The 15,078-nt window shown below is 32.7% G+C and overlaps 1 protein-coding gene across 1 annotated transcript; it reads right to left on the bottom strand.

Annotated features, from left to right (window-relative positions):
- Positions 1–9,673: 9,673 nt before the first annotated feature.
- Positions 9,674–12,496, bottom strand: LOC131040711 (receptor-like protein EIX2). Its single transcript, XM_057973662.2, has one exon. It carries the CDS (start codon positions 12,494–12,496, stop codon positions 9,674–9,676), a length of 2,823 nt encoding a protein of 940 aa, XP_057829645.2.
- Between the last annotated feature and the right edge of the window lie 2,582 nt (positions 12,497–15,078).

Consider the following 15,078-nt stretch of genomic DNA (forward strand, 5'->3'; position numbering starts at 1 on the left):
AAGTGGTGGTAATGTTGGTGGCCCCTTAACACTTTCACTCTCTATCTATGCCCTCCATGACCTCTAGCCATATGAGCTCTCTCCAAAGCTCCATATTGTCTAACTTTGCAATATTGCCTACTCATAAAGCATTTTCTTCAATACTTTACCTCTTGGCCTACTCATGTAATCTCCCATATCATGTTAGTTGTGGGTCCCTATGCTTCTACTCTCTCCACCTTTTCAAGTGTTGCCTCTACTCTCCCATAGCACACAATAGTTGTGTCCATCTCAAAAATCAAAGTAGCAACCTATGCATGATCCCTCATAGACACACATCCTTGCAACACTACTACTTGTGACTATAGTGTTTCCATCTATCCCTAAAATGCTACTATGTGTGCATCACTATCATCTTGTCTCTACACCTAAGGCTATATCTATGTCTATACCTGTGGTCTAGGCTATACTAGGAGTACCACCACCTATTGATTTAACACCTTACTCATGCCTCCTCCTCCATAGCCTCCATCCCCCCTCCACCTTGACATCATCTTCATCTTCCCCTTTTCCCTAGTAATTCTGATCCATCCTCCTCTTAATCTAGCTCATACGTTATGGCTCATCCTCCCCATGTCACACAAACCATACCTCAAACTTGGTTGTCACCCTTGCATCTACCATGTCCCACTATATATCCTATAGATGTGGTGCTAACACCCTAAACTGTACCATGACCACCTAATAATAAAATATAGGCCCCCACCAATACCTCTCTTGTACTATCCATTCAAACTATTCCAAAACTTGTGGCATACCCCACACTCGACCAAAATAACTCAAAAACCAAAATTTCAAAAGCCAAGGAAGGAACACACAAGGGAGCTCTACATTATCATTCTCGTAGTCCTTACAATCCAGGTATGGCTTCCATATTATCCAAAACCCTATGCCAATACTATGGCTTGTCTAGCTTAGGCTAGGACATGATAACTCAAGAAATATGAACATATGGTTGTCCAACACACCTCAATCTAATGCACATTGGCCTAGTGATGGTGATGTGCTCCCAATCTCATATATGTATCAAAGTCACCCATGTTGCTAGGCTATCTCTTCCTTGATAGATAAATGCATGTAGGTTGCTATAGAGGTGGTCTAGTAAACATGGATCCTATACAAACCAAGTCACATCCATCACCATGTAGCTCAAATTGTACTCCTACCTTTTTGATAGTCCATGCAATCTTGTATTGGAACATATGAGACCTTAGATCAGCCTTACTAACATCGATGGTAGTGGCACATAGTATAATACCATCTCCCTCCAACTAACCTCCCTTCAATGTGCATATAGGTACTCATCTCCAAAACCTCATTGCAAAGCCTCCTCACCTCTTGCAATGTCATAAATAAGCTACTTGCCATAGATTGGGATTCATAAGATTCTCCAAACATCCTCAAGTGTCACTAACATCTCACTTGTGGGAAGGTGAAATGAGATATGATTGCTATGCCACCTCTTTACCAAATCCATCACCCATCCTAGATTCACATGCATCTCAGGCATAAATGCTATGTGACAGAGCCTAGTTGAGTCTAGTATGCCATGATATGTCTCTGATAATAAGGGTTGCATTCCTAGTATCAAATAATGCCTCTCCCGAGACATCATCATATCTAGGTCCTCTTACAATCAAACTAGCCAATGTGTCAATAAAAATAACCTTTTAAAAATATACTCATTATTTTATCAGTTAGTAAATCTTGGTCAATTTTACATACTTTCATCAATTGAATATAATTTCCTAAAAGTTTCACTATTTTATAAATTGCACGACTCTACTAAACAATCCTCCCATTTTTTATCAGATGCACCAACTCTTCGACCAATTGCACAAATTTAAAAAAGTGTATAAAAAGACCTTCCAATTGCATATAATATTAACAAATAATCATAAATTTATCATTTATACAATTTATCTACCATTGCGCAACAAGTTTCTACAATTGCATAGTTTTGGACCAAATGCATTGGTTCGGGCAACAATTGCACCAAAACTAGCATTCTTCATTTTCACAAAACCTAACTTTGTAGCCTATTTATGACATATTTACGACCACCTAAGGTTGTTAGGGATGGATACATATCAACTCATTATACTCCTCTGTCTGCTCGAACTACTGATTGCACTCGAATTAGTGGTCTACCACTGGAATCCCAACCTTCTTCAAAGCTATCTCTCTTTGCTCTTTGACAAGCTACTCTATAAATTGGAGGTTTCAAATGAACCTAAATCAACCCCAAACCTCATATTACATAGTCTTTATGGGCCAAACTCCATTTACATCATCACTACAATTTCCCTAGCCTTGCTTAGTCTACTATCAAGAGATTACCCAATTTTTCAAATTTTTTATCTAATCTATCAAGGGGATATACCACTTCCCTACCTAGGGCATACTAGGGCATGCACCACATAAAATTTATTTCTTTGAAACAATGTAATAAACCACAATGCCTCAAAGAGGGAAAAAAATGTAGACACCTAAAAAAATCACCTAATTAAATAAATATTTATTATTTTTTAATTATTTTATAGTTATTTTCTCTATTAATCAAATAAATGTTTTTATATATTTAATTAATACATTACCTTTTTTCTCTATTAATTAAATAAATATTTTTTAATTAATTCATTCATTCATTAACCTCTTCTTTCCTATAAATTAAATAAATATTTATTATTTATGTCACTATTTTCACCTTTTTTCTCTATTAATTAAATATATGCTTCCATTTTTTAATTAATTCATTATCCTCTTCTTTCTAATCCTAGCCCTCAACCTTGTTCACATGGATCAAAATCCAAATTCGTAGTCACATGACACATGTTCCATTTTTTCCTTTATTTACAAGTCTATATTCATTGAACTTAAAAAGACAACCTAGTTCTTAATCGTAGCCCTTCATTCAAATTAACTTCTTAATCTTATTCACACTCTTTCAAATGTTAATCTCATCCCTCCATTTTACTTCATCCTTTTAATCCTATTCATTCTTCCTTAACCTCTAAATCATAGTCATTTATCTTTTAAATCCGAGCCCTTTATTCTCATGGAGATTTCTATATAAGAAAAAATTTCCTCCTATTTCATCACTTAAAACTAGTGTCCACATCCATTATGTTGAAATTTGCTCAGAGTTTCTATTATGGCTTTCATCATCACATTGCACTATCTTTCTTGCATTATCAATCAACCCCACTCCATTTATTTATGCCATCTTGTGCTAGTGCTTAATGCTGAAAGCAATAATATTATCCACAAGGTCTTGAAGGATTAGAGAATAATAGATTCAAGCTTATCTTGTGTAAGCTATAATATTTGTTTATTTATTTACATGTACATAATTTAGAACTCCTTTGGTGTTGTTTTGATTTATTTTATAGATTCTAGGCTTGTAGTTGGGTTGATGAGGAGTTTACAATAGAGTTACAATTCAAGATTCATTGTGACATCAATAAAATGTGACATAGAAACAACAAAACCAATACCTAGTAGAGCCACAACTAGTATAATAATATTTTATTTAAAAATTCTTTAAATATTATTAATTCATTAATTTATTTATTTTATTGGAAGACATATCTATTTACTTAAGATTTATTTTATTTTAATTTAGAAATATAATTAAGATTAACATTATTTTTCTTTAATTAAATGTTAATTTTTAAATATTTGAAAAATTATGTTTACAACATTTACTTTATTTATATTTTTATTAAATAATTTTTTATTTACTTAGATATTTATTTAGTTATATTTTAAAATTATTTAACACTAATTTTATTTTTTATTAGATTAAGTGGTGAAGGGCCCTAGCCCTCTATACATCCAATCAAAAACCATTAACAAAACAAAGCAAGGGCTTGATCATTGTTTACTTTACTTTTATTTGAAGAATTAAATATTTAAAATTCAATTTAAATTTCAAAAATTGTGCTAGAAGATTGAAATGCCAATGTCTATGTAATCTAGTTTTTTTCTTAAAAAAATTAGCAAGATTAATTTTATGTTTATCCTTTTAAAGCATTGTTTCTAGATTTTTCCTATGAGAATGACATGAAACTTCTTGAAAATAATTCTAAATTTTATCCATAAAAATTAAAATGATTGAATATTTTTCCTAATAAATAAAATAACTTAAAATAAATTAAATCTATATTGTTATTTTTAAAAAATTAATAGATATTTTAAGATATCTTTAATGATTGATATGATATCATGCATATGTTTTATTATTATTAATTTCTATTATGATTTAAAAAATTAATAGATAAATATAATATAATATTTTTATTTTTATTTAATTTAATTGAATAATCAAATAAAATAAGAAAATAATTATTAATTATTACTTTTTGTCAAAGTTATATCAAGTATATTTTATTATTGTCAATTTTTGAAGATTGACTATGTATCGTCTTGTCTGAATTCATATAAATTGAATGTATCCCTATTAAAAGAAAAAATAGTAGACTATTTTATTGAATGTATCCCTATTAATATTTTTTCTTTTTCTACTGTTCATTGTGGTATAATGTTTATCTTTGAATGATATTATGCAATTTGAATTAATTTAGTGTTCGGTTGGGCAAATGCTTTGTCATTTGTGCAATTTTGTTTTCTTTTTGTTCTTTGAAGTTTTAGGATAAGAATTTTGTCTTTTCCCCTTTTTTGATTAAAAACACACTCCAAAAACCTTAAAATCATATCATAAGAGGGAATTGTACCTCTAAAATTAATAGGAAAGTTATATAGAAAACTATAATTTATCCAACTATTGATTGATAGTTTGTTCTCTTGTGTGGACATGGAGTCGTCATATTGTTACATTTTTTAAGGGAACAAAATCTGTTAACCATCAGTATATATGTTTTTGGAGAAGACCTTACTTGATATAATTTTTTTAAAAAGAAAAACATAAAATATAAATACAATAATTCTAAGAATTTAATTTAGAATAAATTAAAAAAAAAAAAAATCGAAACAAAGGTTTTTATACAAATAATTATATGGAGGTTCTTTCTATTTTGGTTGGGGTGGAGCATTGTTGTTCTCTTTGCCGACAAAGATTGTTGTTGAATTTGATTCCTAGTTAGTGGTGACTTTGTTGAAGCAACAACACTTTGTTGGGGTTAGTTGGCACTTACAGTTAGTTATTCGGCATATTCTTTTGTTTTGTAACTCTTTTGAGTCAGTCATTTTCAGTTATATTCCCAGAGAATGGAATGGGGTGGCTAATTGTCTTTCCAATTGGGTTGTTGTTTTTATGAAGGGTTGGTCTATTGAGGATAGGAGACAACTTTCTCCGGAGCTGTCAAACATGTTGGATCACGATAAGTCTTTGTAGTTTTCTCTTTGCTGGATAGTTTGCCCTCTTTTAATGTATTTCTCTTTTGTTTTGAATAAATTTTTATTCCTCTTTACTATCAATATTTTTTTACAGATAAAACTAAAATAATACCTTATTTACTTATATATCAACATAATATGATATTATTGTAATTTATTTAAACTAAATTTTTTTTACATTTAAATAAATCAAATAAAACGTCCTGAAATTATTAAACTAAAAACATAAAGACAAATGTCAAATACTTCTAAAAAATATCGAATAGAAATCATAATAAACATAGTAAACAAGATTTTACGTGCATGTGCAATAAAACTTAATAAACATAGTAAATTATGCAATACAATTTGACTAGATTACACAAATAAACTGTAACCTTTCTATTGTATACAAATAAATTACGGAAATAAAGGTCTAGCAATTTTCATATTATCAAAAAGAAATTGTTTGATAGCACTGCTTAAGAATGGAGGAACTGATAAACCTCCATGGTGATTATGTAAAATTTGAGCATAGTATCCTATGAAAAAGGAGAGTCTTTAATATATTTAGTGTATAATAATATATGATCTAAGTTTTGAAATTACCTTTCAAATTGTTATCATAAAATTGTTTAACAAGTAAAATCAATTATCAAAATTTAGTCTTATTTTTATATAAGAAAATAATTTGTCTGATATAAAATATACTTTTTAACATTCTTTTTTAGAATATAGGAAATTAGGTAGTCTTCCTTATAAATTGCAATATATTGGGTAAATTTTTGAAATTTATGATCTTGTGTCTACCAAAAAAGCTCTTAGTAGTTAAGAATCTTATATTTTAATCTTTCAAAATTATATAAACTTTTTTCTAATTATATTTTAATTTTATATTAGATTATTTCACAATTCATTTGCTTAAAGTTATGTTTTTATGTCCATATCATCAAATATGATGCCTTATCAATCAATATATTTCTTAAGGTCTCCAAAAATCTTAGATTGATAGTTGTAATTAAAACTATAGATCTTGCTAATTGTTCATATTCTTTTCTAATTCATTAGATTTGATGTTTCTCTTTAATTGTCAAGAAAATTACTATTTAACAATCACACAAAATATGAAAAAGCAACAAAATATGCAAATGGTTTAGAATGATGAAACTAAATTTATTTTACTTAAATAATATATAAATCAAAATACTCTTATAACTACTCTTTGAATTCAAACTGCTCATGTTCTGCAATGTAAAAAATGATCATAATTAAAAACATAAAAAATTTAAGAGTGGTCAAACAAAATTTGTATTCCTTAAATAAAATATGAATCAAAATGCTCTTATAAACACATTTTAAATCCAAGTTATTCTTCATGTTCTTAAATGTAAAATATGACCATGATTAAAAACCCTAATTAAATATAAATACATTATACATTATACCTTACATATTTAGTTACCTTATTATGACTTGTGAACATAGAAGGCAGCAAACTTTGAATTTGCAGATAATAACATTATATATTCAATCAGAGGAGGAGAGAGAATCGTGAGGTTAGAAAATCGGGACTTTTTATCTGACGAAGTCTTCTGCACAAGCTTCATTCAAAAGCAATTGAAAACTACTTTTAAGACCACAACGGTGATAAATTTAATATTCTTAATAACGTGTCGCCAAAGATAATGAAACATCGCAGCAGCTTCCCTATGTGTTTAAAAATTTGCTACATCTTCCATAATTGTTCAATAATTAGCAACATCTGTGATTTGTTTAATGGTTTACAGACAGATATGGGATGATGTTTTCCTTTTTTTATGGAGGCTTTAGATCTTTTTGGAATGGGTAGGAGCTAGCTAGAGGAAACTACCAAAATTCTGTATTAAAATATAAAATATTGATTATCAAACATACCCACAAAGTATGTGAGATTATAGATGGGATAGATAATAGGTAAGATTAAATCCATTCAAATTCAATAAAGATTTGTTTCAATCTTTTTCATTAATGTTGTCTGCAAACTTGAGGATACGGAGGATATGAGTGAGGGTAGGTGAGATTATGTTCCAACAATACATATGGCTTTGAGATGTCATGCTGAAACAGGCAAACAAAGCACTGTTTTCAAATTGGTTTCTTCATTGTGAGTATTTTTCTCATTAGTCTCTTGTTTTAACGTTGTGGGATTAGTTTTAATTGATCCTCATCCATGTTACTCATTATTATATATGAACATATCAATATGTCCAATCTTCATCTAAATTATCTCCAGTATGAACACAATGTAATAACTCAATGAATTTTATATTTAGAGTATCCCAAAGCTATATCTTACGGAGAACTTGAAAGGTAATGAAAGTGTATAGGTCTGCCAAGAAACTTATGAGGATATTAGCTAAATAAACATAAGAATATATGGATATAATTTGTTCTTTGAATTGATTAAGTTAAACACATGCAACATGTAAAGCAATAAAGTTCAAACTTCAAGATTAGATCAACTAGTGGATATACAACATTGCACAAGCAAAAAAATTTACACAGGAAACATCAAATGAACATGAGGAAAGGTCTCCAAACCCTTAAGATAATAACAACAAGGTGATTGGAGTCACACAACACCCTTCCTAATGTTACAAGACTCAATTTAGAAAATAGGACCCTCTACTAGGTCCTAGATGTCACTTATGGGCTCCACAAGCACCACTTGGACCTGAACACTATTACACCACTCAATTTCACCTAACCACCTTCAAGACACCTCAAAGATTTTTTCAACACTATGAACCTTGATAGACACCTTCAACGAGGTCAAACTAAACCTTCAAAAACCCAAAACCCTATCAGACTATCCCTTAGGATCATAGTCAAAGATTTTTCAACACTATGAACCTTGATAGACACCTTCAACGAGGTCAAACTAAACCTTCAAAAACCCAAAACCCTATCGGACTATCTCTTAGGATCATAGTAGCAAAACATGATAATGGTAGTAACACAAGACTATGTTACTAACATAGGTCTATGGCACTAACGTAGGAGTATGATGCTAACTTTGGACTAATGAATGGAAAAAGGACTAATGCATGGTGTAAACGTGTCCCAAACTCACAAGTATACTCATTCTACGTTGACATCCACCTGGGATTGGTAGCCCATTTTATTGTCATCTAAGATACATGTTTATCTAGGACAGCAAGCTTCCCAATTGGATAGTTTGATCCCTCGGACACACCAAAACTATTGGTGAAGCAAAATACAATGACAACACTCAAAACAAGAGAACTAAACAAAAATCTTTTGCAACCCCTTATTGTTCAGATGCTAAAGTGCTTTCAGCATGCTAGAGGTCAAAAATAGTTTTATTTTCAATGGATCTTGACCTATTTTTTGGTCTTATCAAAATCCATTAAAGCAGCGTTAACTAGGGCGATCCTTTACAAAGCCAATAGGCTATGTAGAAATAAAATGTTATAAGAATATAAGGGTATGAATAAAAAGATGTTTAAAGATGTCATTAAAAAATAGGTAACTAAGATATACAACCTAAAATGATACTAATTAATAATAGCAATTGTATAGGAGAGTAAGTATAATGAATATGTAGGGACATAGTTTATGTTGTAGGTATTACTTAGGATTCCATGATTGAAAATGATGTAGAATAAATTTGGGGATTCTAATTATTAGTTTTCAAGTGAACCAATCTTCTATATATACCCAAAGCATTTTCTAGTAATGAAGTCAATTATGAATAAGCTAATCTTATTCTAGATCAAGAATTTTATGTCTTATTATGACTCATGGATCTAAATGTTTTTTAATAGTTAACAACTCTATTACTATGATCTTTAATGATGATAGAAACAAGAATATATGTTTGCAACTTAGTGACTACATTTCCTATAAGATACTAGTCTTTAAATTAGAAGTACTCATATTAAAAAATTTAAGACAACCCTTCCAAATCATTTGTGGTCTAATTATTTCAAGACGTTATACAATTGCATAAAAGAAATGTGAAAAACTTATATACATAAAAACTTCACAGCAAATAAAGCTGGCATGAATACAGCCACTCTCCGTCATGCGTGACAACAAAGTCAATTAGTTTTTTAACCGTTTTATTTACTAAATGATATGTGGAAACTGTATGCATTTAATATTTTCTGTTACTATAATTTATACAGGAAGGACCTCTGCATCCACTAACGAATACATTCAGAAATTCAATGTTCAACAGGAATGACCTCTGCATTCACTGACCAATACATTCAGAAATTCAATGTTCAAAAAGTTATAGGATAAAACTATCCAGCAAAGCAAAGCATCTGTAGCTCCATTTTAGGTGAAAGCACAAGACTGCAATTACGCTGGCAAATCCTACCCCAAAACATAACCCCACTGCAACTGCCCACCATCGATCCAATTCATCTGCATCTGTGTCTGTGCCTCTAACTCCTGTGCTATTCGATTGTACTTGGCTACCTCTTCCACCAGAAACAGATCCCACTGTTTTGTTTTCCAAGGGAGGCCCGCGAAGATTAGGATTCCCCAGATAAGAATCAGCCTCAAATGTTATAAATTGTTTGCCCTGCGGTATTAATCCAGAAAGGTGGTTGTATGAAAGATTCAAAACAGAAAGGAATGTGAGACTAACAAGTTCTCCTGGAATGATTCCTGATAGCATGTTTTGTGAAAGATCCAGAGATTCCAGATGAGCCATACCTCCCAAGGATTCAGGAATTTTGCCTCTCAGACTGTTGCTTGAAATGTTCAGAGCAATTAAACCCTTAAGGTCTCCTATTTCCTCAGGAAGATTTCCTGATAGCTTGTTGTGGGAAAGATCTATAAGTTTGAAGGCACTGATAATCTTAGGGTATAGAGTTGCTCGTCCCTTAATCCAAACTGTTACTTGATATATGGACGTTAATCGAAGTATGGGACCAGCACCATATGTATATTGCTCAGGGTCGGTCATCTCTATTTCGCCACTTTGTGATTGATCCACCATGGCAGTCAACTTTCTGAAACTCTGAGGAATAGGTCCTGATAAATTATTATGAGATAAATCCAGAATCTGAAGATTCCCTAGAGTAAGCAACTCTGGCGGAAAACTGCCTTGAAACTCATTAAAAGCCAAGCTGAGAATTCGCAACTCTGACAGTTCTCCAATCCAAACCGGGATTTTCCCTTGGATTCTGTTATTTCCTATGTCAAATAAGTGAAGATTTGCACAATTTGCAGTAGAGGAAGGAATACTACCTTGCAATTTGTTTTGACTGAGATTTAGTATCTCAAGTAAAGCCAGATTTCCTAGTTCTTCCGGTATCTCACCTTGCAAACTATTTTGAGCCAAATTCAAGATTTTCAGCGAAATGCATGTTCCCAAACCTGTAGGAATGAGATCAGTTAGCACATTTTTTGACAGATCTAGAAATATCATTGAATATCCCGAGCATATAGAACGTGGAATAGAACCGTTGAACCTGTTTTCTGACATGTCTAAATAATATGGAGTAAAATCTGGAATAGAGCCATGTAAGCTATTGTTATGCAGGTCTATGGTTGGATTTTGTAACATGGAAATAACAGGAGGCAGAGAACCTTCCAGACGATTATGTGAAAGATTGAGCACTTGAAGATCAGGAAGATCCCACAACCAAGTAGGAATATTTCCCACAATGTGGTTTTCTGACAGGTCCACATTTTGTAACGAATATTGAGTAGACAAGAAACCAGGAATCTCCCCATGAAGATTACAAGACCTTAACCCCAGGTACTCCAGTTGGGCAAGCTGCGGAATCCAACTCAAAGAGATATCAACTGCAAATCGGTTTCCAGAAAAGTCCAATTCTTTGAGGTTAGGCAGATTTTCCAACAAGGAATCAGAAATGCTGCCGTTTAAATTGTTGGAGCTGAGAAACAACTTTTCTAGTCGGACAAGCTTTGAAATGGTGTGTGGAAATGTTCCAAACAACTGATTATTCTCTAGATGTAGTTCAGAGAGTGCAGACAACTGATCCCAAAATAGAGGGATAAGACCATGTAGTTGGTTGTAACTGAGGTCTAGATGTTGAAGGGAAGAAAGCCTACCAAAAGATGACGGTATACCGCCCTTCAAATTGTTATGTGAAAGATCAATGCTCCAAAGAGGAAAGACAATTCCAGATGCTGATCCAAAAGGGGGTAAATCCCCTGTGAAATTATTCCATGAGAGAGCCAATGTCTGAAGCGTTGAAAAATTTGCAAAGGAGTGAGGAATTACTCCTCCAAGATAGCTGTTAAGTGACAACTGAATATTGCTCATGCTTGAACGGTGCAAGAAATCTGAAGAGATGGAACCCTTGAGACCACAAGAAGAGAGATCAAGAGAAACCAAGGACGAGACATTCTGAAACCAAGTTGGCACTGGGAATGTAAATGAATTCAGATGAAGATGGAGATGGGACAACCGAGTGAGGTTTAGGAGAGAAGGTATTGTACCTGAAAGTCCACAATCAGAGAGGTGAATCTCCCTGAGACCAGAAAGGCCGCTAAGGGCGTTACCCCAATCCTCAGATGCCATTGACAGATTCACCAAGCTCATATCCAAGTATTCCAAGCTTCTCAGATTTCTTATCCATTCTGCAAACCTCCTACTCTCCAGTTTAGTTTCTTTCGTTGTTGACAGATCCATATGGCGCAAAGTTGTAATATTTCCCAGCTCCTTAGGGATCTCACCTCCAAATCCAGCACGTGCCAAGCCAAGGAAAGTAAGCCTCTGGAGCTTTGCGAACTGAGGGGATATGGTAGTACCAGTGAACTGATTTCCACTCAAATCCAAATATTGTAAATATTGCAAGTTAAACAGGGACGGATGAATCACCCGAGTCAAAAAAACGTAATTACGGTTTTTGAGGTCAAGAGAAACAACATGGCCAGATTGATGGTCACACAGAACACCCTCCCATTGGCAACAGTTGAATTGCTTCCACGAGCTTAATCGGCCAGAGAAATCATCGAGGCCACCTTTAAAGTCGAGAAGGTAACTTCTTTCATCATTTCGGCAAGCGTTAACAACCGAGAAATGTAAGTGGAACATTATCATCATCTTTATACAGAATGAAACGGTAGCCATGGTTGTATACAACAGATCTGAAGGGCGAATGAATTAAAGGTTGTGGGTCATTAAGAAAGCCCTCTTCCCTGTAACACTGTTTCGATTAAAAGCACTTGTATATTCGAGTAGGCACTTTTTGTGTTTGACTGACTCTTTGATCTGTCACTGTTCTTCAACTCGCATACGTCTCTGTTGAAATTAATCTTCAATGCCCACCTACTCCTTCGTAGACTGCTGTCCATCCCATCTACTTAACTTTACCATGCCCGTACCTTCCTTCTTACTCCAAACATGACAGTTTTTTGAATTAAAAATATTGATTGCAATCTTTTTGATGTACATACAAGACAGTAGTAAATGGACTTGAACTAAATATAATTTACTGTTTAGTTTTCTTCTTCTTCTAGAATTTGTAGAAGAGTCTGGAAGCTGTATTATTTTAATACAAAAGTTAATTTGTAAGAAGTATTGTAGAGGAGGTAATGCTGTGAGAGCAACACAGAAAAAACAGAGTATGAAAAATACAGAATAGATGTTGAAAACAAATCTAGGGGAAAGGACCCAGTAGTTGAGCATGTACCAATTGTTGTGAGGGTTGTTGATACCTTTTGTTCCAAAAATTGAACAAATAAAACCTATTGTTTGAAACAAAAAATATCAATTTTTGTTAGGAAATGTACCAACAGTTGTTAGGAAATGTACCAATAGTTGTTAAGAAATATATTAATATTGTAAAAAGTAACCAATCAGGTGATGCCATGTCAGCTGCACAACTATTGGGGTCTCTTTTGCACGCCTATTGGTCTCACTTTTTTTGGGGGCTGTTTTGGACACCTTGGCAAAAAGCATGCTGATGTGGCATCATATTTGATGATGTGGCCCTGAAACCTTAGTTATAAGTAGGGGACTTGCCAAGTAAGCTGCTCTAAAAAAATCAGAGTGATTTGAAATTTCCAAGTAAGATTTTGAGAAATGCAAAGTTAGGGTGCACAACTACTGGATCCTTTCCCCTAAATCTGCTAATTCTGTAAACACTTGTGCATACTCCGTATGTGGAGGGGTAGGTGAGATTAGACTCCAACAGTCTCTTCAAACGTACCACCATTATTTTCCTTCTACATTCATTGAGCTATGTCGGTCGATAATTACATTTCCTTATTATACTAGGCAAAGTCATATTCCTTTGTGCACTGGGGGTTTATCTACATTGTGAGGTAGGGGATATGGCGGAACAAGTGACCGTGCTAAGGTAAGAAGAAGAAATTTCTTCCATCATCCATAATAAATTTATCTGCAGAGGAATTACAAAAGACTTCACTGAACTGCAAAAAGAGAGTCAAAGATAAAACTTTGAAAAAAATAGATAAATTGACAATATCACTTCAAACAAAGTAATCCTCTTTTTCTGGAGGGGTGTCATAAATATGAATAAAATCAAAGCTCTACAAGCCAGTGAGGGGTGTCATAAATATGAATAAAATCAAAGCTGTACAAGCCAGTGAAAGTAATATAATTCCAGTGCAGCTGTATAATCAATCACTAACAGACGAGCAAAAAGCATGTAAAGACAAAGCGATTTGCTGTCTCTTAATTGGACCTTTATTAGTGTGAAATGATTCTATGGACAAAACTGGATTTTCACTACAGTGAATTGATTCTGCTTGGCTTTTTGAATACTAATACATTAATCCTAACATGATTTTATCATGGAGATAACTTCAAATGATTCTACCTGCTTATCTTTCGCGAAAAGACTTACAGGTGCCCGTAATTTGACGCGTACAAGGTTGGTTTGAAAGCAATTGGAAATTATTTGTCCAACACGTCTTGACAGTGCTAAATTTTCCACAGGAGAACTTTGACCTTCTTGACGGGTTGCCTAGGGTTTCTATTGTTATTAAGATATAATATATGAGGCATCACGTTTTCATTAATAAATGAATATATTTTTCTGTTTTACATGCGTGAGATAATTTATTTTTATTTTTTTATAATTTTAAAGTTTTTAAAAAATAATTTAGATAATTGGAGGTGTAAGGGTGAATGTGTATAAGGGACAATATAAAGAGTGCATTTAAGTATGGAGAAGCACTTAATATAGAGTATGTAGAGTGTACATGACACATGGTATGAAAGATAGAGGATTTGGATGAAATATATTTGTGAGTAGCCGAAATGTTGTTGAAGGTATTTTATAGTTGGATAAATATATTTTTTAAACATCAATCTTATTTATCATCTCACTAATAGAAGATTATTTCTTATGTTTCTCTACCTTGGCCACAGATTTCAAATGGACTATATCTAACAATTTCTCCATCCCACATGCATAAGCTATACATATTTATAGTAATCACATAAGGCAACAGTCTTTCTTAAAGTTGGCAATATATTCTAGCAAGTTGTAAACTTTTACAATTTCATACTTGGAACCTTGCTTTAGTGTTCCTTCTTTTAGATCATTTCAAGTTTATTTGACATTATGCTATCCTATTATCATCATATACTAAGATTGAGACCAAATCTTATGTCTTAGATCTTAATATGTTCAACCAACATGATGTTTCAATATTTGGTAGAATTAGTGCATACTGAAATTA

Source organism: Cryptomeria japonica, chromosome 5 (assembly GCF_030272615.1).
Source record: "Cryptomeria japonica chromosome 5, Sugi_1.0, whole genome shotgun sequence".
Taxonomy (NCBI): Eukaryota; Viridiplantae; Streptophyta; class Pinopsida; order Cupressales; family Cupressaceae; genus Cryptomeria; species Cryptomeria japonica.